The 25,327-nt window shown below is 38.1% G+C and overlaps 2 protein-coding genes across 4 annotated transcripts in view; one reads left to right on the top strand and one right to left on the bottom strand.

The window, feature by feature from the left end:
- Positions 1-12,915, top strand: part of LAMA1 (laminin subunit alpha 1) — an 80,453-nt gene extending 67,538 nt beyond the window's left edge. Inside the window, exons 51-62 of the mRNA XM_071554265.1 lie at positions 656-770; positions 965-1,135; positions 1,588-1,739; positions 2,219-2,404; positions 2,837-2,999; positions 4,082-4,194; positions 5,281-5,470; positions 7,412-7,570; positions 8,822-8,975; positions 9,568-9,701; positions 10,778-11,000; positions 11,475-12,915. Coding sequence (XP_071410366.1) covers positions 656-770; positions 965-1,135; positions 1,588-1,739; positions 2,219-2,404; positions 2,837-2,999; positions 4,082-4,194; positions 5,281-5,470; positions 7,412-7,570; positions 8,822-8,975; positions 9,568-9,701; positions 10,778-11,000; positions 11,475-11,635 — 1,921 coding nt within the window. The 3' untranslated portion in view covers positions 11,636-12,915. The remainder of the gene's footprint in view (positions 1-655; positions 771-964; positions 1,136-1,587; positions 1,740-2,218; positions 2,405-2,836; positions 3,000-4,081; positions 4,195-5,280; positions 5,471-7,411; positions 7,571-8,821; positions 8,976-9,567; positions 9,702-10,777; positions 11,001-11,474) is intronic.
- Positions 12,916-16,956: 4,041 nt separating this feature from the next.
- ARHGAP28 (Rho GTPase activating protein 28) overlaps positions 16,957-25,327 on the bottom strand; it is a 71,936-nt gene continuing 63,565 nt past the window's right edge. For all 3 annotated transcript variants that reach the window (XM_071554783.1, XM_071554781.1, XM_071554782.1), the window contains exons 11-15: positions 22,777-22,974; positions 21,936-22,079; positions 19,686-19,840; positions 18,971-19,035; positions 16,957-17,146 (exon numbers count right to left, since the gene is read on the bottom strand). In XM_071554783.1, coding sequence (XP_071410884.1) covers positions 17,055-17,146; positions 18,971-19,035; positions 19,686-19,840; positions 21,936-22,079; positions 22,777-22,974 — 654 coding nt within the window. In that variant the 3' untranslated portion in view covers positions 16,957-17,054. The remainder of the gene's footprint in view (positions 17,147-18,970; positions 19,036-19,685; positions 19,841-21,935; positions 22,080-22,776; positions 22,975-25,327) is intronic.

Genomic DNA, 25,327 nt, shown 5'->3' with positions numbered 1-25,327 from the left:
TTTTATAGTATGTCTCTTGTTTATGTTTGGGTTTTTGTATTGTACACCTGTGCTGAACTTGCAAAGTCACATTTCTTCCACTGGCTTCACTATGAAAGGATAAACATGGCAAGAGAAACTTAAATTAAACTCTCTGCATGCTCTTGACAATGAGATAAATTCTAGTACATTATTGGTCCCTGCACAGATATTGCAGAGCTGCAGACTTGTTAATCTTAGCTTGCATACCAGCCTGTGAGGGGCTATGGCAGGACAGCCTTATATTTCTCTCACTTAAACTTGGAACCAAATTAGACATCCTTCAGACCTGGAAAATCAAAAAAATATTCTGTGTAGTAGAGAGTTACAGTTACTCTTTCACACCAAATCCATTATATTCCAGCTGAAGATTCACCTTCAAGTTTTGGAAAATGACCTGACCTGGCAACACACTTGTATGCTTCCGTTTGGGCACATTATCTGATTCTTTTTAAGGTTAGATTTAGTATCTGCTAAGAGGAAAACCTAAATTACCTCTCTTTTCACTTACACTGGGCTGACTGCATTCTTTAAAAAAGAGATCTCTGGTTTTTTCCCATTGAAGAGAACTTAATCTTTTCTCCCAGGAGATACCAAGTACTACTACTTGGAAAGAAAGACTTGTTTTATGTTTCAGGAAAGGTCTTAATAGTAGAATGTATGTGGGATGCATCAAGAATCTGGAAATATCTCGTTCTACCTTTGACTTGCTTAGAAGTTCATACGGAGTAAGAAAAGGCTGTGTATTGGAGGTAGGAGACTAAAATTTTGTAAACTGATCTTTAGTGTTATGGAACAGTGAATAGTGATGTTTACAGTGAGTTGAAATGGATTTATTTTCTAAAATTCTAAGATATTCTCATCTATACTTGCATTTTAATTTTTTTTCTTACTGGGCACTATGTAGGGACAAATTCAGTAATTAATTCTCTTCTTCATAAAATAGCCTATTTATAGTGTGAACATCATGAGCAAAGGATATATTGAATTGGTACCTAAGTCCTTAAGCCCAGAATCAGAACTGATGGCAACTTTTGCTACTAAGAACAGCAGTGGTATCATCCTTGCTGGACTCAGCAGGGGACTGGAAAAGCGACGACGAAGACAAGCACATTTGGCAAGTACTGAAAACAAAAATTTTCTGGGGGATTACTTTTGCCATTTTTGTTTTGTAAAATCAAGTTAGGTTGCAGTTTTATATCTGATGAACAGTTGGTGCTTCTGGAACATAAAGACAGAGTCTTACTAGGAATACCTGGGCTTTCTTACTTCCTTCCTCTAAGAGAAGGAGTGTGTGTGTAGGGGAGAGGTGGTATAAAAACCACTTGCATTTTAACTGGAATTTTTTATCATGACCAGAGAAATCTCCTGCTTTTGTGTTTGGTGTTAAAAGACTCTGCACTCTGAGAGATACCAATACAATGACTACTAGTCTCTGAGTTTCTTTAAAAAGTTATTTAGAACAGGGTTGGAGGTAAATTTTTTCCAATGTATGTTCTATTTAAACACTGAATGAGCGTTAGAAAATTGAGCTATAGTTAAAAATTAATCTTCTGATTATATCCACAGCCTTTCTTTTCCATCACACTGATTGATGGTCATCTTGCAGTGCATGTTAATGCTGGAGATAGAGCAAGTACTAGGAAAGTAGTTATTCAGTCTGCTAATGGAACATACAGTGATGGACAAGAACACTCTGTCATCCTAATTCGGAATAAGAGGTACGTGCCACTGCAAAGACTACTACCCGTTTAATTATTCTGTGCTGTTGTCAGTTCACTGCACTCTGAGGAATTGCCTTTGCTTGCTTATTAGGTGAAATAATCAGGGCTGTGTTTTTCTGCTGTTAATGCAGATGTTCTGATTTACATGGTAATTGTGTACAGCATACAGCCACTGACAGAGGTGTGGCTAAAAGCTCTCAATTTCTAGACAGCTTGGGGCACTTGAGTAAAGTATACTAAATAGTAGAAGAAAAAATACAGCTATTCAAAATAATTTAGAAAGAAATTTGACAAAACCTTACATGTCAAGAATCACCTAAAAAAGTTGTCTTCTAGTATTAAGACATTGAAAGGATTATTGAAGTAATGGAATCTTTATTTATTAGAACAGGACATTTTTGAGGCTGAAAGGAATGCTTTTCATTTGGAAATGACTAAGACCTTGTTTAATGTTTTCCCTACTTTATCTCTTTCAGGATCATAACTGTACAGGTGGATGAAAGTAAACCTGCAGAACTGAGGCTTGGTTTATCAGCAGAAATGAGCTCCATTAATATTTCCAACTTTTATGCTGGTGGCATTCCAGCAGGAGAGGACATCCTAGGGCTAAAATTGGCTGGCTCCTTTTGTGGCTGTATCAGCAATCTTATTTTTAACAAGGAGTAAGTCAGAGGAGTAACTGCTTTGTTTTGGAAAACTATGTATAGTAATTATTAAATGTACTTTGTGCTCTCTTGCATGACATTTCTGTTTTCCTGGTTTTTAACATTAGACAAGCATGATACACATGATCTGGATATTGTAACAGCCAGAAAATTGATATTGCCAGCTACATTTCTAAATAGCTTTAAAAATATCTTTAATGTTTGTAGAGGTGTTGCACAATTTCCTCTACTGTAGTTTCATCTGCATTCACATACTGTCTATTCATACTGTTCTATGGTCAGATTATTTTCCACTTCTCAGCCTGTTTGTCCCAGATGTCACTTCTTTCCCTTACTAGTGAAAGATCTTCTAAAATACTCGCCTTGTGCTTGGGAAATGTAAGGATTTGGAATTGCACCTCTTAAAATGTATTTTTTTGAAAAACACAGGCTTTTATATTTCACCACTTCCATGAAGTATGAACATGTGAATATGGACAGCTGCTTTCTGTCAGAGAAGCCTAAACCAGTCATACAGCCAGCAGACGTTGAGATTCAACCTGATCTGCAGACTTTACCAGTTCCTCTGAGACCTCTTACAGATACAAAACATGTGTGTATGGCAGTAAAGCTTTATTGTCTCTTTTCTCCATTCTTTTTGAAGAATTATCAAAGTACATTTGTATATATTTGCTTCTTCTGTGGTATGGAATAGTTCAATAAATCTGGATTTGAAATTATAATTTCCTATAGAAAAACTGTAAGTAACTTTTGTAGCAGCCTGTTGGCCATTTGGAATGGAAATCTAGTTAGGTTTGTTCAGGCAGCAACACTAAAAAAGACAAGAAAAAGTGGAATGATAATCTCCCAGCAGAAGGACATGACAGTAGAGTATTCTGGTCAAAATGGCTGTATGCTGAGATTTGCATTAGCTGTGCAGTTCTGCATTCACATTTTCCTGGTCACATACATGAAGTCTCTGCTCTGTGTAAGAGAGGAGGCACAAACCATTCAAGAGACACACACTGTCTGAGTGCAGCTTGCATGGCAGCTGTTTCCTCTCACATAGTCCCTGTTCACAAGAGAGAACGCAGCATTTCTTCTCTCCTTCTGCAGCTGCACTTCTTCATAATGAATCATTTCCATAGCATCCTGAAATCATTTTTCTGTGGCAACAGAAAGCAAGGTTTTATTCATTTCATACAACTGTGGCTATAAAAAGAAAAAAGTTGTCCTTATTAGAGCTAAAGTATAGCTTTGGGTTATATGCTGTTACTCAGCTATCCATCCCCCAAATCATAACAAAAATGTGTGTCCTTGTTAAATGGTAAAATATTTCTATCAAGTCCATAAGATTTTCACACTGAAATTGTACTCTGTCTTCCAGGATTTTTTATCAAAAGGGCTATCAATTAAGACAAATAGCAAATGAATACCGCTCGAACTACAAACATTTATCAGTAGAAAAGACAGTGGAGTATGAGATAAAGCTTAATCATTGGAACTAGTTCTTTTTGAGCTTGAAGATAGCTTAGAACTATTATGAGTTTAACTGCTTGATGTTGCTGTATACTTTGTGGTTACCTTGTGGCTCAGTTTTGCTACTTAGAAAGTTATTCCTAGGCACACTGTCAGTCAACACTTGCAGGTCAGCACCTGATACTGTTCTTCCTAATAAAGTCCTTTTATTAACAGGTCATTTGTGCAAAAGATGAACTACCTGATCGTGTTCAAGGTGCCCATCAGTTTGGATTTGCCAAAGGCAGCCACTTGACACTGCTTTTCAATCAGTCTGCTGTCAGGAAGAAGTGAGTATATCCTGAATGACACATGCACACAAGTGTTATTTTGTATTGAGCTACAAGAAGTGCAATGACAGTTCATGAATGATCATTGCCAGCTTTGAATGTGGCCCTCACTTCAGGTTCCAGTGGGCTCCTCATGGAAGGAAGTATCTCATCATAATGTAATTAATGTGTCTTTCTCAGGTTAGTTGTCATGAGTTTATTAACTCATGGTCAGGGTTCTGCATTTTTTTTCCTCTCAGACTTAAGAGCCTCACTGTACCTTCTGTAAGTATTTTGATTTCTGTTTTCCACATACTTCTCTATACATACATATTCCTTTGACTGATGGAGATAATATCTGACTCCCTTGTCTATATTTGCTGGAGGTGCACCTTCCATGTCTGGAGGTGCACTTGAAGGAGAAAAGACTTCTGAGAAAAATCATTTTCTTGAGACGTAACATGTGATAGCCTCTCTGCCTCTTTTACTTGTTTGAGAAGCTCACAACAAAGTCTCCAAAACATAGCCTGCAAGTCACTTGTATATGCTTCTTTCAACTCAGGAACTCTCCACAGGCATTGAGAAAAGAATGAGTTTTCCCTCTAGCCCTTCTGTTATAGCTGTTGAACATGAGGACATTGCAGAGCATTGATGCCATGTACTCTGAACCTAGTGTCTCCATAATAAATGGTTCAATCAGTTCCTCTACCTTTTAAGCCTCCCTCTGTTCTCAGCCTGCCCATTATATCCTAGAATGCCTGGCTAATAGTAATGGATGCCATCCCATTATCCTGGAATGGGTTTCTTTCTTGAGGCAATAAGCAAGCCTGCAGTCGCAAACAGCTGAACCTGTCCCTCCTGAAGTCCATCTCACTCTGTGACAAGCACTTTTTCTATTTCTGACAGGTACAGCACTGATTTCTATTATGAAACACATTATAGGTCATGCTTTCTTAGAATCAATGCAAATTCCATTTTTCTGGCCTTTGTAATAATAAATTTCCTTTCATAATAATGAATTGGTTGAGGCTGTTCTCTGCCTCTAGAAAAGCTTTTTATCACTACAGAAGAAATACCTTTCAGTAACAGTGAAATTTTATTGTCTAGACTTTCTGTCCAGCTGAATCTCAGAACCTTTGCCTCCAGTGGCTTGATTTACTACATGGCTCACCAGAACCAGGTTGATTATGCAGCCCTGCAGCTTCATGGGGGACAGCTCCATTTCTCATTTGATCTCGGCAAAGGAAAAGCAGTAGCTCTTCACCCTGCTGTTATCAGTGATGGAAAATGGCATACGGTAGGTAGTCACCAATCTGGTGCTTCATTTTCTCTCTGGAGTTATTTGGTTGGGTTTTCTTCGCCTTTCCTGTATCCTTTCTGTATTGCCAAGGCAAACTGGTTTTAATCCAACCATGAAACCATTCAGAAAACTTTCATTTGGTGACAGTTATTTCCTTTTATATTTTCATTAATTGTACATCAATTCCAGCTTCCAAGTATCTCAGATTATTTAGAAATGAAACAGTTCACCAGCTATAATAATAATGGTCTTCTTCAACAGAGTAGAACCTAACAGAGAGATTTAAAAACTGACTTTTTCCACAGAAAGATTTCCATGTGCTTAGTCACCAAAGACCTGCAGCTGAATGTGTGACAAGGTGGAAGAAATTCGTGGGTGCTCAGTTTCTCTTTTTTCCCACTAATTGCTTAATACCTGAGTATGTCATAGTGGCCAGTGACATCAGGGAAGCACTGTCTTTCCTTTCCTTGGTTGAGGCAACATAAGAAAGGAAGACATTTGAAATGAATGGAGGCTGGAGAGGGAGGACTTGGCTGAAGGAGAGTTTGAGAAGAAACTACAGTTATGGTTTTCAGGTGTCACGTAGCATTCAGGGCCTTCTGAGCAAAGACTGTGTCAGTCTCTATAGGCCCAGTTCCTTTGAGCAACCCACCTGCTGCTGACTGAGGCTTGCTTTGTGAAAAATGGCTGGGATGTCTGCATGAGTTTTAAAGTAACTCTGACCACAGTACTTCTCCTAAAGGCAAGTGAGGATGACAGAATTCATCCTGAAAACTTCCCATGTGTGAAGCCTTAACTGCAGGAAGTGGCTTCTGTGGGACAAAGTGATTGATGACACAAAGCTGCCAGCTTTCCTAGGTGCCTTGGGAATCAACAGAGTTATTTTTGCATTTCATACATAAGCAGCAGAAGGAAAACCAGGAAAAACTTAACATAAAGAAAGCAAATGTAAACTTCTATCAGAGAGAGATATCACAGTTAAGCTCAGCTACCTACCCTGAAAGGAAGAATGCTCCAGGATTTACAGCTGCATGCTTAAAATTAAATACTCTCACGTAATACTTATATTCACACTACCCATGTTATAAGAGATAAACAGATTCCATACAGGAGCTGACCTACCTTTACTACCCAGGACATAAAAGCACAAGCTTCAAACTTTTTCAGAGATTAAGGCTGAGTCACAGCACTTTGCAGCTGGGGGTGATGATTGCAATCAAATTAAACTAACATGCATTGCTACCAAAAGAAGCACCACTTCTATTCTCTGCCCTCTGCTCATACCACCCTGCTTTACTACTTTTTATCCCCTTACTAACCAACATCTTCATGAAACTTCATGTTGAACCTAGTAAGGATTCTGAGTGGGGCTACAAGTAAAGAGAGAAGAATAAATAGCTAGCTGACTTCAAATAAAATCCCTCAGCTGCATTGTGAATCATTGCTTTAGGGCAAGGAGGGTATAGGGACATGAGTGAACAAGACAGACAGAACTGGAAAGCTTTTTGGTCACAGCAAATTTAGCATTGTCCATCATAATATTACAATATAGGACTGTGCACTTCAGAGAGCTGAGATGGCTCAGCTGGCCGACAGCACAATAATTGCAGAAGACCAACACAGTACTTTTATGTTCAGTAATGTACCTGAATCCTAAGGCAATAAAATAGTAGTTTTTAATGATTGTTACACTGAAAAACTTAGGCAGAACAATATGCAATCACAGTGAAGACTTGGGACGGCAAGGAAGCTGTTTAGCTGCTCAGTTACATTCTGAAATGGCCTCAGCCTCAGGATGAATTTCAAGAGGTGGCTCAGAACAGCTTGTTAGAGCAATTGAACCTCTAAAAAGTTGTCTTGCTTACTTCTCTGGCAAATAATGACTAGATAACTGATTTAGCTTACTGATTCATGTTTGCATGCTTTCATTTTTTCCAGGTAAAGACGGAATACTTTAAAAGAAAAGGTACAGTCATTGTGGATGGACAGGAATTGGTAGCAGTCAGTGCTCTTGGAGATGGTAGCACTTTGGATGTGGAAGGGAAGCTCTATGTGGGAGGACTCCCCTTAGACTACGTGCCAAAGAATCTTGGGAATGTAAGAAGGTTTGGGATGGTGGCGGGTGTCTCTGACATTTTGCAAAACTAGAATGAGCATACTGCATTAAACCCATCTAATTCAGTATCCTGTCTCTGACAGGCAAAAAAAGAAGCACTTAGGGAAAGAAGGAACAAAGAAAGTAATGACCCTTTACCAGATAAATCTTTCCAGCTTTCTATGGCTTATTGACTAGCTAGAGCTTGTATCCTTGTGCGTTAGTAATAGCCCTTAAAAGATTCTTTTTTTCTTCTTCTATCAATCTCTCTGTTAAAAATGGATAAAGAATATAAATTCCTGTGTTTTATAGCATAAGGTAAAAACATGACCTAGAATCTCAGACCTTTTGGTATCTAAGTCCTATTGTATTCAAACAGGAATTAGGTGCCTTAAATATCTCTGAAAGGTGGGGTTTACCTGTCTGAGATTAAAGCATACTTTTTGCACATGCTTTTAAAGGGTGGGTTTTTATTGCCTTCCTCCTTGTGCTGCCCATTATATCAGTGAGGATTCGGGTGACGATATAATGCTTCTTGTAGAATCATAGAATATCCTGAGTTTGAAGAGACGTACAAAGATTGTAGAAGTCCAATTCCTGACCCTGCCGAGGACACCCAAAATATCACATTATGTGTCTGAGAGCATTGTCCAAGTGTGTCTTGAACTCTGGCAGGCTTGGTGCTGTAACCACTTCTTTGGGGAGCCTGTTCCAGTGCCTGACCACCCTCTGGAGTGACTGGGCAATTCCCAATTCTTCTTAATTCTGGGTGTATTGTCTTCACCCATGCTTTTTAATTGGATAATGAGGTTAACAAATATTTTAATACTTTGAATCTGCAATTGCTGAAAATATTAATGGTGAGAAAATCGGATTAATCTTTTTGTTGAATAGAAATTGAAAAATGTCATACAAAATCTTGATTTATTCATTAATTTGCTGGAGCATGCTTGGAATGTCATCAACTGCTGGGCAAGTCCCTGCTTATAGTTAAGCGAATGCAATCCTTTTTGTATGTTATAGATAGATAGTGTATACTGTGCTTCTAAACTATTTATTTTGACTCTAAGATGTTAGGTACATTTGTAACTTTACATAATTATATGTAACAATAGAAATTTAATTATGTAAATATTTTAGGTCTTGCTGTTTTTTGTTCAGATAATTTATCTTCAATAACACCAAGTGAATCACTAAGAAAGCATTGCAGCAGTTTATATTCAATATTATCTCTTATATTTCCATATGCTTAGGTGACTCACAGTATTCCTGCCTGCATTCGTAGCGTGACAATTAATAGCAAACAACTGGACAGTGAGAGTCCTGTCTCTGTCTTTGCTGTGAATAAATGCTATGTAACAGTGCAGGATGGTACTTTCTTTGATGGAAGTGGCTTTGCTGCTCTTGGTAAGTGTCATCAAATGAAAACAGTACCTTACTGAATTAATGTTAATGAAAACATATGCTTTTTAGATCTTGCTGGAACTCTGTGTAATTAACTGACTTCTCACACAGCAAGTGCATGCCCTGCATATGTATTTCTGACTGAGTTCCATACATCCAAAATTGATCATTTCTGCAATGGGCTGTCTTCCCCAAATCAAAAACCTAAAGATTTTAGCACTGGGAAAGAAATGAACTATCTTTTTTTTTCAGCTAAGAATATCCATGTTCCTGATGTTAAGGTCAGTTAAAGGGTATAGAGACAAAAGACTTGTGGAGTAACATGAAGTATTACATTTGTGCTCTTTACTATTTCTTACAAATGAGATAGAATGTAGTAAATCTGAATTAATGAAAAAAACTATTTGGGAATTTATCTTTTCCAGTATAAAATATGAATAATGACTGTGGAAAACTTACTTTCCATGGGTTCTACAAGGTCATGTTTCAGCAGAATAATTAACAAGCTTTTCAGGCCTTTCAATGCCAATGTATTTATTATGCTTTGTACTGTGTGTTACAAGTCTTCTGCTAGAACCTTCTAACTTCTTTTCAGTCAGAGAAGGTTACAGAGTGCGGTCTGATGTGAACATCACACTGGAGTTCCGTACAACAGTGATGCATGGTGTTCTTCTTGGGGTCAGCAGTGCTAAGGTTGATGCCATTGGACTGGAGATTGTACATGGCAAGGTAGGCTGCCCTGTGCTGGCATATTCATTTCACAAGGCTTGCTTGAAACTGGAAAGTTAGAACTCCTTGGTTGTGCTAAATAGACATCAGTCAAATGTGATGGAGGCAAATCCCCATGGAATTAGTATGGGACACTTTCAGTCTCAAGGTTTCTCATTGCCATCACATGATTAAATGTGCAATTAGCAGAATAACTGGAAATTTTTGGATTTTTAATTTGTGTAATTTATGTTTGTGTGCAGCCATTCTGACCTTCTGTGGTACGTACCTTGTATGTTAAAGCAAATATATATCTTTTCTGTGGCTTAATACTTTTTCTGCCATAATGCTACACTTGTCCTTGAGAAACATTATTGCATGTAGAAAGCACACTGTTTTGTAATCTCTTCTTCAATATTCATGAGCAATTAACTCATTCTCTACTTCTACTGGCCATTATGCTTCATAAACCTTTTAACAATCAATACATAGTTCTCCAGTCATCTCTCACATAAAAAATGTATACTTGATTGCTTTTAAGTACTTTGTTTTCTCAGAAACAGCTCATTTTTTATTCAAAGCTTCCTAGCTAGAGACAGTGTTAAATACCACTGTTTCTGTGGGACATACTTTCTCAGTTAATATTTACATATTAATCCTCACCACAGATTTGAGGAAATGTCTACTGCTTTGAAAAACAAATACACGAAAAAAATCAATACATGTATTGGCAATGACAAGTGCTTTTAGCACACTCTTCTTCCTCTTCAGTTAGATACAGTGAATCTTCTTTCAGGTCTGAAGTCTCAGGTTCTGTGAAAAATGTCTTGATTTGAATTTGTAAGAAACATTGAAATCTCTAGGGAAGTATACTAAGCTAACCCAATGGACCATTGCACAGATACATCCAAGTCTTCTAGATTTTAAAGAACCGTCAATAAGGATACACTCTATCCATCAAAGTAAACATTAACTTTGCATATTGCCAAACATTTAAAATGGAATTCTGTGCACCAGCATGATTGTGCTTTTATCTAGGCAAATTAATTCATGTATTCTTACTTTATATCTTTATTGGTATCTGGCTGTTTATGTAGGTTTTATTCCATGTCAACAATGGAGCTGGCAGAATAACAGCTATGTATGAACCAAAAGGAACAAATAACTTGTGTGATGGGAAATGGCACAAGCTTCAAGCAAACAAAAGCAAACATCGCATTTCACTGATAATTGATGGGAATTTGGTTCAAATGGATAATCCCTATATCCAGTCAACGTCTGCAGATACAAACAATCCCATTTATGTTGGAGGTTATCCTGGTAGGTACAGTAATATTTCAGTTCTCTTCTGTCCCTCTTGCTCTCACTTTCACAGGAGTGACTCGTAACACGTGTTCCCTCCATCCCCACCCCTTGTGGTTTGCCAGTGGAGTCTGAGACTATGTACAGCTCAGCTGTTGCTTCATATTCTGACAGTTTTGATTTTAACTTAAAAACCATCTATGTGGAATGGCTTTCCTCTCTGATTTCCCCTCTCATCTCCCATTGTCCCCTGGGACAAACTACTTCTGCAAACACTGCACAAGTTATCCCAGTGCATGGCTTATGCTTGAAGGCAGCAGTGACTGTTCATGTTGGAATATCCTAGATCATTCAAACATGAATAGAACTTCTTGCTCCACAGGTGTTGAGTTTCTCTCTCATTTCAAAGGGAGGAGAAGCAGCTTAATAACCTGGATCTTTGTATTGTTTCTGTTCACTGGAAATAGATTCTATGTATTTCATGTTTTTCAGGTGATGTGAAGCAAAACTGCCTCACAAGCAAGAGCTCATTCCGTGGGTGTTTGAGGAACCTTGTTTTGACCAAGAGCCAACATGCAGAATTGTTTGACTTTAGCAGAGCTTTTGACCTGCGTGGAGTCTTTCCTCATTCCTGCCCTGGGGCTGAGCAGTGAACTGTAGCAAAGCCTGTCTGGAGTGAGAGAGAGGTTTTTTGTTGATCTATTATTTTGCATTCTTATTTTGTAATAAAAGGAAGAATTGGTGAGAGCCTGCATCTCTTTGATTATTCTGGCTGTTTTCCAACTCAGGTCTTTTTTTGTTTTTTAATCAGAAGCTCTATGTCTACATTTTAACTAAATGGTTTTAAACAACAAATACCTCTACTACAATGTTAATGGCATTAAATTGGGTATTTTTCTTTTTGGAATTTTTATTAATCAGTGTTTACAGTGTTTTCTTTTGATTACTTGACAGTATTTCATTTTATTGTGTGTTAGTTGTTTTATAAAAAGGTGGTTATTTTGGACCACCAAATAAAATTACAATAAACTGTAAGGTAATTCATGTAGTTCAGTTGTCCCTACATTTCAATTGGAAGAAAAAGAGATGGCAGGCTAAGAAGTGACAAATATGGCCATGGCAGGGAGGTTCAAACCAGATAGTTTAGGTCCCTTCCAACCCAGACCATCCTGATTCTGTGAAGAGTAAGTGGATATAGTCCAGCAGAGGGAGCAGGAGACTGACGTTTGAAGGTCTCAGATTCAGAGTCTAATGACTAGAATTTATACATTATATAGTAGCTCCAGTTTCTCTTCTTTCTGCCTTAAAATCCAGTGCTTCTGGCCCTCATTATAGGTTCATTGTCTAGGAGAATTATGTTCTTCTTTATGCTTACATGTAATCAGCTTCAGGACAAGCAGCAATTCCACAGCATGGAGATGAATATGAAGTGTTGTGTTGGTGAAGAAACAGTCTGGGTCAGACTTGGGGAATACCAGGCATTTTGGCAACTAGAATTAATGACTCCTTTGGATAACAGTATTCCTTACAGAACACAGGGTGGCACTTCTGTTGCTCTGCAATTCCTGATTCACAGGCCAGTCAAGTTCTTTGCTTTTCCTTACTATGCTTGCCTGTTTCTAAAATAAGTCTTTTCTTGAGCCAGGTTTGGGGGACATGCACTCAATCTGACTCAAGTAAGAACATCCATTCATCAACTAGCCAGATCACTCAGCACTCACTAATGTATCTCATAATTTAATATGCATCCATAATAAACATAGTTCTTTACAAGATGTTTCCATCTCTTTTTTTTTTTTTTGTATTTTTTTCATTAAACTAACAGTATTTTTTATTGCTCCTTACAATTTTGTTTGGCTTTTATTACGCATTTTTCACAATTTGTTCTGGAGTTAGTTTTGTTCTATGTATTTCGTACCAGTTTAAAATATAATGGCTGAAGTGAAACCCCAAAGTGGTTTGGCATTGCTTTCAATAGGGCAGGATTCCAAGGAGTGTCATTTTGTACCTTGTTTCGAGGTAGTCCAAGAGAAGAAATCCTGGAGCAAAGAACTGCTCCACTGGAGCAAGGGTGGCAAAACATGGTCCTTTGTATAGCTAACTGTTCAGGTGCTGCAACAACATAGCTGCTTTTAAGACAAATTCACCACTGCATTTTGTAATTTCTGTCCTCTACTTCTATACAAAAACACATTTAAAGAGCTTTCTTTGATGGTATTGGTTTTACTGTTGACATGGGTACAATACAGTGGACACACTCTGCTGTACAAATACACTTACATATTGGCATACTTCAACAAAACACATAACATAATGAGGATTGTAAGGGAAACATACATACAAACACTTTGCTGTGATTAGTGGTATTGCATTATTTTCCAAAGAAGACAGATATTAATGGAAAGCCATTGAAAAATAAAAATGTAACACAGTGTGTTTGTGTTTGTTTTCTATTTAACCTCAAGGTCTGATCTCATAAGGTTCACATTACAAGCAGTAACTTAGGCAACATACTTTGGATAAAATTTCATCCACATCCTGAAATACATATTTTTACTATATATATTTTTTGTAATGTCAAATCTTGCCCCATAGAAAAATTTGGCAATGTTAAGACTAGTGGAGAGGTGAAATTGGTAATAGAAAGTTCTTGAGTGTTAAACCTCTAAGCCAAAATATTTTCCCTGGAAAATGCAGAGTGAGGTAGTTACTATTATACGTGGACACAGACACATCTGTGCACACGCACACATTCTAATGACATTAGCTGCGTAAACAGGTCAGAGGATTCCAGTCTGTTTCCAACACCTACTTTCTACAATACTCTCTATCTCTCTCTGTGAATATGCAAAATGCTTGTCTTTGTAGAACCATGGAGTAAATAAATGCTTGAGGCATCTTTGGAATTTGAATAAATTTCTCTCTGCTTGCTACCACTTTCTTATTAATAGCTTTCCACGTATGTTGCTTTTTGTTACTGACAATCCTATTGTAACCTGGTTTTGACTTCAGCTGCTGTTAGGAGGAGCAAAATTTCTCATGCCTCTACCAGAACCTTGAAATACAAGGCCTAAAGTTGAAACCTCATCTTTCAAAATGTCACTGAGATTGTTCTATTTGCCTGCTGCATATGAAATCGAGTTAGTGTACCACAACAATACAAAACAACTTAATGTGGAACAGTATTAACCACAGTACACATGGGTCATTAGGTCCATTTGTATCAAAAAAGAATTTTGAATCTGTTTCAGAGACAGGAGGTATTTGGCCACTGTAGTAGTCTGGGTATGTAGAACCTAGTTCATCTGCTAATATGCATGTCTTACAAAGTTATAGGCAGTTTTAGCATTAAAAAAATGCTCACAGGATAGATTTTATTACACCATATTTAATTTTCCCAAGTTGTGAAGTGGTAAAAGTCTTTCAAAACCCCATTGTATTCTGTGCGGAATGCAGGGAGATCTATTTCAGAAATAACTCTGACGAGGTCCAGAACATGCTGAGCAAGTTACAGCATGAACACAGAGCTTCTCTGTACTTTTCCTCGCATGGACATCGAGAACAGAATAAAGTTAGTGAGCAAGATGGAGGAGGTCAACAAACTTGTCTGAAAGTATTGCAGAATGTTAGCTCATTTGCTATGACATTTCAAATGCTTTTGTTAATGTTTAGGCTTTCTGTATAGTCTTAGAACCTCTTTTAATTGGCTATAAATACAGCAATGCTGACCCTTTATATGTATTCAAAACAGATTCCACATAAAACGCGTTTGCTGAGTTTGTCAATTTCAGATGGATGTTTATAACTCCTGATCAGGTCAGGGAATTTTTTGACTGCATCTGAGAGTAGCATTTAACTCAACTAATTATCATGTTGCCTTTGTATGGAAAGTACTAGTCCTGCTTTACAGCTGAAAGAAAATGGCAATATTAGTAGAAAGCGCTGTTCATTGCCACAGAGGGAACTAAAGGGTATTGGGAGCAAAGCACATGGCAAAACATTTGTGCTTACTCCTATGAACAAACCACAGATCTACTATCTCTTGTATACTTACAAGAAATAGTTGTCAAAATAAGAATGTGTTTTATAATACAATGGTCCTGGTCTGTTCCTGGATGCAACTATGTCTGGATTAGTGGTAAGAAGAAAAAGAAAGGAAAAAACAAAAACAGGAATAAAAAACCAAAACTGCAGGAAAGTTAGAAATGTCATTGTTTTAAAGAAAATGAAAGGATAATGTTGCAAAATTTTTATAATATTTTTATCAAGCAGGCAAGAAAGAAGAGAGAATCTGTCCTCTGTAGACATTATTGGTGCTTGGTAAAGGTATTAATTCAATGTTGATTTCTTTCACTGACCACTAACAATGAAAGTTAATTCCTGGAGAATGTGATTAACTTAGCACATTCTAGAAACCTTGCTTCTGGTTCAGATCCTCATTGCACAGCTTCAGCAGGTCATCACAAGTTACAGACTTTCTCTGCAGGACAGTGGCCTTTATGTTCACCTGGAGGACTTGATTCAGAGTGTTTTCACATTCCTAGGTCATAAACAGAGCTTCTGCCTCAAATGTGCATCTTGACCAGGAACAAACCCCACTGCTCAGGCTGTGGGTAGATTCATTGTGCTGTATCGTTTTATCTAAGGATTGAGACATTGCAGTGCAGTTAAAGACATTAGTTCCCATTTTTTGTGTAAGACAAAGATGAAAAAAAATCCTTGCTCTTTTCCAGAGATTTGTGATTTTCCTACTGAACAAACATGCTTTAGTTCAGTAAAGTATAGCCCCAAGTGAGATGACTAAGTGAAGAACAGTCCTTGCCCTTATGACTAGCTACCAACTAGACATAGTGTCTTAAATTTCCAATGCAGTTGAGTCCTTTGTTCTCTTGTCAGCCTGTGAGTTTTCTTAGGCTGCATGTCATCTGTAATAGGGGCTGCAATTTGCTATGTATTTGTAAAACCCCCAGGACAACTGGGCCTAGTTTGGTTATGGTTTTAAAGACCTAATGTGTAAATTATTGAATCCCACTGCTCATTGGAAGCTCTTTTTCTTCTCCATGCTGTATTATACAAGATCTGAACAAAGATCTCTCTTGTCAATGCAGCTGAATAGCATATAAAAATGGCTTACATATTAACGCCAAAATAAAATAAAAATAATTAGGTTACAAATAAGAAACTATAATGTTTGACAAAAACAAGTGGTGACTAAGTGGCACCATTAACACATATAGTATGGCATTACACAGACTTAATTCTGACAGTATCAAGTAAAAGGCAGAGCAGGGGCATATTCCCCTTCTTACCTAACATTTGTCTCCTGAAATTTGTGTGTGTGATTGGGAAAGGAAGAAGAGAATGGATTGTGGCATTACAATTGCACACAGCTACGTGGTCCAAACAGACAATTTTGGAAGACTGGTAGTGATACATATAGTGGTACACACTAAACAGTATGGCTGTCTATACAGTAGTTCCTCCTGCCTCCTGTCCCCTGTATCAGGTACTTGTGAGGAGTGACTTAGAGATAAATATTGCAGTAATGCACACTGTATGGGTTTACTTGCAGCAGAAAGGTTTGGTTTTGTCACACAGCTGTGTCTTGGCACTGTTGCATGTTGAGATCCTGTCTTCCATGTCTGACAGGTACCTTCTCTTCTTGAATGTCTCTCTGGTGCTTCTGTGTTACACTGTGATAGGTAGTGTTTCATTCATCCTCTGATACCACTGGATTATTTTCAAAAATCTGTGTTCTAACACCAGATCGGGAAATAAACAATTTGTATATGACAGGTTGTTCTCTGCACACCGTACCTTGGTCTGTCCTCCTTAACTTCTGGGCCAACTGGCACAAGTGTATTCATGTGAAAGCATAACTGATGTGCTATTTTTCTGTTGATCAGAAGCTGGAATACCAAAAGAAGTATGTGCTGACCATCAGTTGGACTGTACAGTAGGAAGGAATGATGTCCTGTAGCTACTGCTTTGTTTTGACTCTGCAAGAGCTTAAAATGACAGGCATCACTCTTGTCCATTTGGCTTTTGTCCAGTACACTGCAGCCTTCTGCTTCAGCTTGCTTTTGGTTTTATCACCCATTCTGCCTGAGGATTTGCACGGTAGACATCTAACATGTATGCATCTGGATCCAAACAGTGCTGACCTGAAACACAAATTGACAGCCATGAAACAGGATGTTTTGATCACATTGCGACAGCACTGTGTTAAAATGTCCTTGAATGTTTCTCCGACTTGCACATAGCAAGCCTAGTTTGGTGTGTATCTTGCCAGGATACACAGAGGGCCTTTGGTAAAGTTGCCAGTGATTTTACTCTGTGGGAGTCATGAATTCACTTTCACTTCCAGGCAAGATGACTTGCATTACACTGAGTGATGGACAAGACATTTAGTCAAATGGTGAACAAATAGGGTTTCTCAAAAAGCGTTAACACTCTTACTATAAGTGCTACTGTATGAAGGTTTTTATTTTCTTTGATTTACTGGGCTGGTATTACAAGTCTCTGATTTTGTTTGTACACTATTTTTAAATGCTGAAAAAGTAGTCCTGTAAACAATGTGTTCCCATCCAGCTAAGATCTTGCAAAGAAAGACAGGGACTATAACAAGGTTTTTGGCAGTTGCCATTTTGCTGGTTAAAAAACTAAAAAAAAAGAAAATCCTTCTAATGCCAGCTGTTTCAGGATTTCATTAGGTGATAATTGGGAAGTCCCTACTGACTTTGCCAGAATGAGGCATTTGGTGCCTCTTAATTGAGTAATAAGGCAATAAATTCTAAAGTTAAGTTGATTTGTTGGACTATATTACATTTACATGGGGTGATGAAGTCATTTAACTGGTGAGGTTACATTGCTGTGACACAAAGGATTACGGTAACATTTTTGTACAGTTACTTACAAGGTCACTGAGGTCCTAATGATTTTATTCGAGTGAAAGCAATATAAATGAATTAATGCATAATCAGTGGACTAAGGTACCCTGAAGCATCTAGCCTATGAAAATAATTTTAAATGAAGATGCAAATTAAACATCCTGATTTTCATAAAGAGCATGGTGGGCATGTTTGGGATTGTTTTGCAAGGTCTTTAGGATCTTTTTTGATTTTAGCATCAGTTGGTCATCCTGTTTAGCCAGTCAAAACAAACCACTAATCCAATTTAGCTTTGTGTGTCATCAGTAATAAAGACTGCTTCTTGTTTACTGCTGAAGTAAGCCTGTGATGTTTTGCAATAACTTTCCAGAAAGTCTTTAGGGCTGAATCAAGAAGAAGTAAAGAATAATCTAATCAGGTAATTGACAACAGACTTGGACAGAGCATCCAGAATTTTGGTATGAATATAAAAAGGAGAGAGCCAGGATTGTGCAGTATCAAATTTAAATCTGGTTTTTGACCTTTAGGCTAGAAACTTGTGGGGCAAGCCATTGTTGCTGTTATTACAAGAAGTGTCACTGCATGAAACACTGGAGAAGACAAAAGCCCTACTGTAAGGAATTTGCAATCTAAATAAAGCACATGGATTAATATGAGTATAGAACACCCATACACATGGGGGGGTGAATTCTTAATTCTCTAGTTTTTATTTGAGGGATGTTAACAGTTAGTGAGGAAGAAATAGGTCTTGGGGAAAGGCTTGACAATGAGGTGGAATGTATTTGCAAAAGGAATACTAAGGATCTCTTAACCATGGAAAAATGCTCAGTTATGAGAGGAGGGAGAGAGGTAAGCAAAAGGTAAGATAAATTTGGCAAAACTTAGGGATACTACTGAGATCCAGCCATTGGGTTTACTTCTGTTACACTGGAGTTTGAATAAATCATGACATTGATTTTAACAGGTTTTGGGTCAGGCTGATTACTTCCAAATGGACTGGAGGGTAGGAACAACCCAGCTATGTCCAAGCAGTGCTGCCTTGAGGTGTTTTAGGAAGTTAAGGACATTCAGAATTAAATTTTCAAAGCTGAGACCTACCTATATTTCCTCCAATTTCATGTAAACTTTGGATCTGGCCTCTTACGTTCTGTGATGTTCCATAACTAGGATGGAAAAAAAAACTTTCAGTGTGTATTTCTGTTATAACCACTACCTTATCTCCCACTATCAGTGGTAGGCTAAAGTTTGATATTTTTTCCTCTGTGAACTGCCTTGTCAAAAACAGGAACTTCTACCAAATGAATCACTGCAGAATACTAAATCTGCTACAGAGGTCGTTACTGCATCACAGTTAACTAAACCTTCTATATTATTATTTTATATTACTTATCATAGAACAGAATTATGTGGTAATGTGAGAAGACTTTGCAGAAAAGACTTTCAGATATAATTTACCATTTCCCATAACTGTTAATAATTATTACCTTACAGAAATAAAAATATTAAAGACTTATGGACACATGTAAGACAATTCCTTTGTGTTCTCTATGTGGCAAGTCCATAAAATATATGTTTAAGGTATGTTTTTAGTAGTGGTGTAACAGAGCAGATTGATTCTGTATGGGAGACAATTATTAAGTAAAATAAAAAGAATAAAATCAGTGGTTAAAATTTCTTTGTCCAATACAACCATAAATTAGCAATTTTAGGTAAGAAAAAGAGTATTTGTAATACAATGACTCTCTGAAAAGGGAACAATCCATTTATAGTTCTAGCATTGTTCAGGAAAGACAAAATGTTCTGCTTTACCCACCTGTTTTCACAGTGGAATCTAGCCAGGATATCTCTGGCTTTTGTTTGGCTGTTGAGTTGAATTGCCATAGAGACTTTTGAATGCAGTGGCGCATAAACACGTATCACCCCCTCAGGTATGTCAGACTGCAGGTATGGGGGGAAAGTGGCAGCTCCCTAAAAGCAATGTTCAGTAGAGTAAGTCTAAGGCAAATATTGCTCTAGGTCCATTCAGAAGCAGTTCTGAAACAATTTTGAGGTTGCTTGCAAAAATCACTGTCCTGCATTCACTTAATTATTTAAAAGACATATTTACAGACACAGTATAATGAGATGCAACACAAAGACACAAACTCCTTGGTAAGTAACACATAAATGCATACCAAGTAAAGCCCTTGAATTTTAAGTTATGTCTATTAGCTTTGTTCAGTGAGCCAAGTGCTTATTTAAAAACATATAAAGATTATCAGGAATATCTGTTCTTCCTTCTAAAGATGAAACTCTTCTGAGGCATAAAGCTGCAGTTTTCTGTTTCCACTTCCTATGGTTTCAACTAGATTGAAGTGTGTGTACAGTAAAATATTGAAGTGCCATATGGTTTCTGTTAGTTTGAAATTTGACCTTGTATAGGGTTCAAATGATCATCTGTGAAGTTGATGCACTCTTCCATGATTAATGGTGGATAAATCAATTAGCAAGGTTTGCATTCCAGTTCTAATCCAGTTAATACCATGCTGAGCAGAACACAATAGTCTCTCCAGTATCTGTCCCTGTGTAATTTAGAATATCTGAGACCTGAGGATTGTGTTAAGTGCTCTCAAAATTCGACTCAGTTATCCAAACAGAGTTTACCTCCAATTTACCCTTCATATTTCAGCTACCTGCCACAACTACCCTCATTTTTATTAGATGTAAGCCAATTACTACAATCGATGGACTTGTCTTCCTGAAGGTGCAATGACCGCAGTAATTGACTCTCCTCGGAGGGAAAGTCTTTCTGTGTTTTTTCCAGGCTGACTGCAACTTTGCAACACAGTAGCCTCCATCAACAACTTAAACAAACATCTCTGTCTCCATTCGCAGCACCAATGTGTCTCCTATTCACAATATATATTGGTCAGTGCTGGCAAATAAATTCTGCAGAAAGCTGAATTAGCATGGATTCACAATTCATATATAGCATTTATTTTTTTACTTTCCCCCCAGACATTCCCTTCTGCATTTTCTCTAATGTCTGTACTAGGTGGCTCATTGTCTGTTTCTTATAATGTTGTAATATCACTCCTTCCTAATTTGTATTTTCTTTTTTTCTTCAAGACTGTTCTTCAACAGCTATAGAGTCCTTGTCCATTTCCTTGGTTACTTCTCTTACAATTCACCTATCTTCATTCTTTTAAACATCCATGGAGAACTCTAAAGGCTTTCTCTCCAGGTTATTAATGGTATTTACTACACAGAAATAATATATATAAGATGCTATAGGGACTGTATATGTTGTGCATGTAGACACAATATTCTTTGTTGCCCAAATTTTATGTAGCACCTAATATGTAGGTTTATTTTAGTTGTCTATCAGAGCAACATATCTGAAGTAACTTCCTAATCTCCATATCTAGGCAGTGGAGAAAAGTTGGTGGCTTTAAGACCTTCAAGGAAAGATTTTTCTGTCAGATTTTCCTAAGCTGGAACTGCACCTGAAACACTGGAAATCCTCAGAAGTATTCATCTCTCTCCTTCGGGAATAACAACACAAATGACTTCATTGGACTCTTAACATTTAGACCCAGTTTAGGTGTCTGTGGTAGGCAAATTGGATTTTCTTTCTGCTTAGGAAGTTGGTGCAAAGCTCTAAAACTAAACCTTGCAAATGGCCTAGACCAAGGCATTCCTAAATGCAATTAATCCTAATAGAGACCATTCTACTACTCAGTTACAGATCCATACATTTGTTGAATATCTACAGATCATTACTGTCAAGGACAGTCCACATATAACCATTTTCTTATTAAAGAGGTTAAAAGCCAGCATGTGTTTGTAAACAGCTTACAGCTTGGATTGATAGAAATCATTTTGCCTTCCTCACCTTTTCTGAATCAATTCCCAAAGCTCTGTCTTATCAGGATGTTGGACTGAGAAGCATATCTCTCAAAGTAGCTCCCTAAACAGCTAATTTTGTATGGCTAAACTTCCTCCCCAACCCCAGGAGTTATCATGAGATAAAGAAGAGAGGCTGGTTAAAACTGACTTTGAAAATTGTATCTTTTTATCACACCTCTGGTCTTTCAGGTCTCTCCCGTTCCATGGTCTTTCTCCTCAGCAGTTTTCTCACTCCTTTGTCAAACATCAGCTGTCTCTTGCTGTTGTTCATTGCTGCCTCATTCATTTTTCTCACTTGGGATATCAGGAAAGATGGGACCTAAATAGAGGAAACCAGATCTAAGCATATATGTAGTAATTTTCTCCCCAACATTGCTGTTGGGTCTTTGAAAGGCACCTAATTTTAGGCAGCAGAAGCTCTATTTATTCCTAGAAGATACATGCAATTCATAGCTCCCTCTAATAACCCATATTTTTTCCTTTGGTGAAATTGCAGACCTTCTTTCATGTCATATGAAACGTTTTAGTGATGTTTGAAGTTGCAGGAACTTTATTAGGAGGTAGTCTTTGCAATCCCCATCATACCCTCCTTTATGAGGGAACAAGCTGAGACTGTCAACATCTTCATGCCAACCTTCAGCAGCCTGACAAGTACTATGCACTTTTGGCTCATATTATTATGGGCTGGACTTTTTAAACACATTTAATCTCATTCAAGTTTAGACATATCACCGAGACATCTAAATTAAATCAATCTCCTATGCATTATTCTGTATAAACAGTGGTGTGGGACAAGGACCTCCAGAGGGCAATTTGTGCTAAAATAGATGACTTAGATAAGTGAGGTAACTCTTAATCCAGAACTATCTGTCAGCCTATTTCATTCTAGATGTAGAAGACTCCAGCCAGTTTCCAAAGAATAGCCAACTGTTTCTTCTTGGAAGGTCAGTTTACTCTGATTTCTGCAGAGCTACTGCATATAGCAAAATACTGCTGTGTATTGGAGCCATACTCACTGTCCACAGGATGTCCTGGTACCGAATTAAAAGCCGCACAATGTGCGCTGTGGTGGCAGCTGCTTGCATTTCTTGTTGGTTTGCACGTTTCCCTTTGTAGATGAAGAGGTTTGGTGCAACAATCATAGAAACATTCCACAAATTCATCTTGTTTTTCCCTTCATTAGAAACCACCTTCTTCAGGAACTGAAGAAAGGCCTGGATAAAACAACACTTGTTATGTTGAGTCTCATGAAATAATTTGCTTCTGAAATGTAGAGCTTTCAATTGCACAGCACGTCTGGCTCAAAAGCAGCTATATTTGCACTTAGAAGTGAAATTTAGGGGGTTTTATTTTCATTTGGATTACTCTGTTTGATGCAACCACCGCTGTCAATCACAGAGGAACAGTTCATTCTATCACTTAGAGCATACCCCCAAATTTGCAAGTCAAGTACAGTGCCTACCCTAAGGCACTGAATCCTATAGCAGAGAAAAGACATACAGGTGTTGCAAGGAATAGTTACTTTCTTCATAGATTTCCAAATGGCAGTTTTGATGTATCTGACCAATGCTTTTTATATCACCATCACCAGTGCGATCAGTCTTTCTTCATATGTGCACTAGTCCCATATGTGATATAAAGAATTTCTACCAGTAACCCTTAAACTTTTGTTCTGCGATAATGAAAGCAAGAAGAGCTCACTCATTGTTCATTAATGCTGCTTCTGCACATGCATGGCAGAGTCAAAGAAACCCATTTCCCTTTTGGGTAGTTTATTCAGAATTTTGCTCGAGTGACTGAATAGGATGGATTGCAGCTGGGGTTAGAGTTGGGGTCTACCAGTAAGTCCTTTTGTAACACTCTTCTGGTTTCAGCTGGGATAGAGTTAATTTTCCTCTTGGTATCTGGTACAGTGCTGTGTTCTGGATTTAGGATAACGTTGATAACACACTGATGTTTTAGTTGTTGCTAAGCAGTGTTTACACACAGTCAAGTGTAATCTTCAGCTTCTCACGCTGCCCTGCCAGCAAGGAGGCTGGGGGTGCACAAGAACTTGGGAAGAGACACAGCCAGAAGTGATTCCCACTGACCCAAGGGAGATTCCATACCATATGGCATCATGCTCAGTATATAAACTGTGGGAAAGCTGGTCTGGGACCTCTGCTCAGGAACTGGCTTGGCATCATTCAGTGAGTGGTGAACAACGGCATCGTGCATCACTTCTTTTGTATATTCTAATTATTTTATCATTATTACTTTCCCTTTCTTTTCTGTCCTATTAAACTGTTTTTATCTCAACCCATGAATTCCACTTTTTTTCCTCCAAATTTTCTAACTCATCCCACTGGGCAGGGGAAGAACTGAAGGAATGGCTTTGTAGTGTTGTGTTGGTTATGGCTGGAGTACACTTAATTTTCTTCCCAGTGGCCAGTACTGGGGCTATGTTTTGGATTTGTGCTGAACACAGTTGATAATACAGACATAATTGTTGTCATTGCTGAGCAGGGCTTACGCAGAGCCAAGGCCTTTTCTGCTTTTTGTACTGCCATGGTGGTGAGGAGGCTGGGGATGTATGAGAAGTTGGGAGGAGACACTGTCAGGACAGGTGACTCCAACTGACCTAAGGGATGTTGCATACTATACGACATCATGTTCAGAATATAAAGCTGGGGGGAAGAAGGAGGAAGAGGAGTGATGGCATTTGTCTTTGCAAGTGATGGGGCCCTGCTCTCATGGAGAGAGCTGAACACTTGCCTGACCATGGGAAGCAGTGAATTTCTTGTTTGGCTTTGTTTGTGTGCATGGCTTTTGCTTTCCCCATTAAACTGTCTTTATCTCAGCTCATGAGTTTTCCAGCTTCTATGCTTCTGATTCTCTCCATGATCCTGCTGTTGCAGGAGTGAGAGAGTGGCTGCATGGGGCTTGGTTGATGATTGGGGTTAAACCATGACAGGTGTTTAGCTGCCTTCTAGGTTAAATCACAAAAACCATACCATTAAAACCACTGCCATTGTACCCTGACATTGCAATTAAACATTTTCACAAACCCAAGAATCACAAAATAGAAACTCTTGGAGAAATTTCTAAAATCTCATTATATATAGCAAGTAGAAATGCATAGAGAGTTTTGTAATCGCTTCTATTTTTGGACAAAAGCCTAGTAATAATTAAGACTATTCCTCTAGCATGTGTTTTTCATATGCAGCTCTATACCAAAATGAGCTTTAGTAGCAGAAAAAACCCCTGTTATTTACACAGCACTAGTAGATCTCCAGAGGCTTTAAAGAGGGTTGTTCTTGTCCCTCATTATTGTATACTCAAATATCTGTAAAGAAGGCACCTGAACTCATAAAGTTATATATAAACTGACTAGTGGGAGACTTGCAGTGGGGGACCCATGTGGTCCTGTTGAGTAGAGGACCTAATGAAATGTCTGGGAGTTCCCACACAGCTTGTTCATCCAGGTTTCCTTTATGTAGAAACAAGCCTGAAGGTGTAATCAGTGTCTCTTAGGGTCAGGACATAGTCAGATCCAGGACCTCCCAATCACCCAAAATGCTTGTAGCC

The sequence above is a fragment of the Pithys albifrons genome, chromosome 4 (genome assembly GCF_047495875.1).
Source record: "Pithys albifrons albifrons isolate INPA30051 chromosome 4, PitAlb_v1, whole genome shotgun sequence".
Classification (NCBI taxonomy): domain Eukaryota; kingdom Metazoa; phylum Chordata; class Aves; order Passeriformes; family Thamnophilidae; genus Pithys; species Pithys albifrons.
The sequence above is the reverse complement of the archived record's forward strand: the minus strand, read 5'-3'. Positions and strand labels throughout refer to the sequence as shown.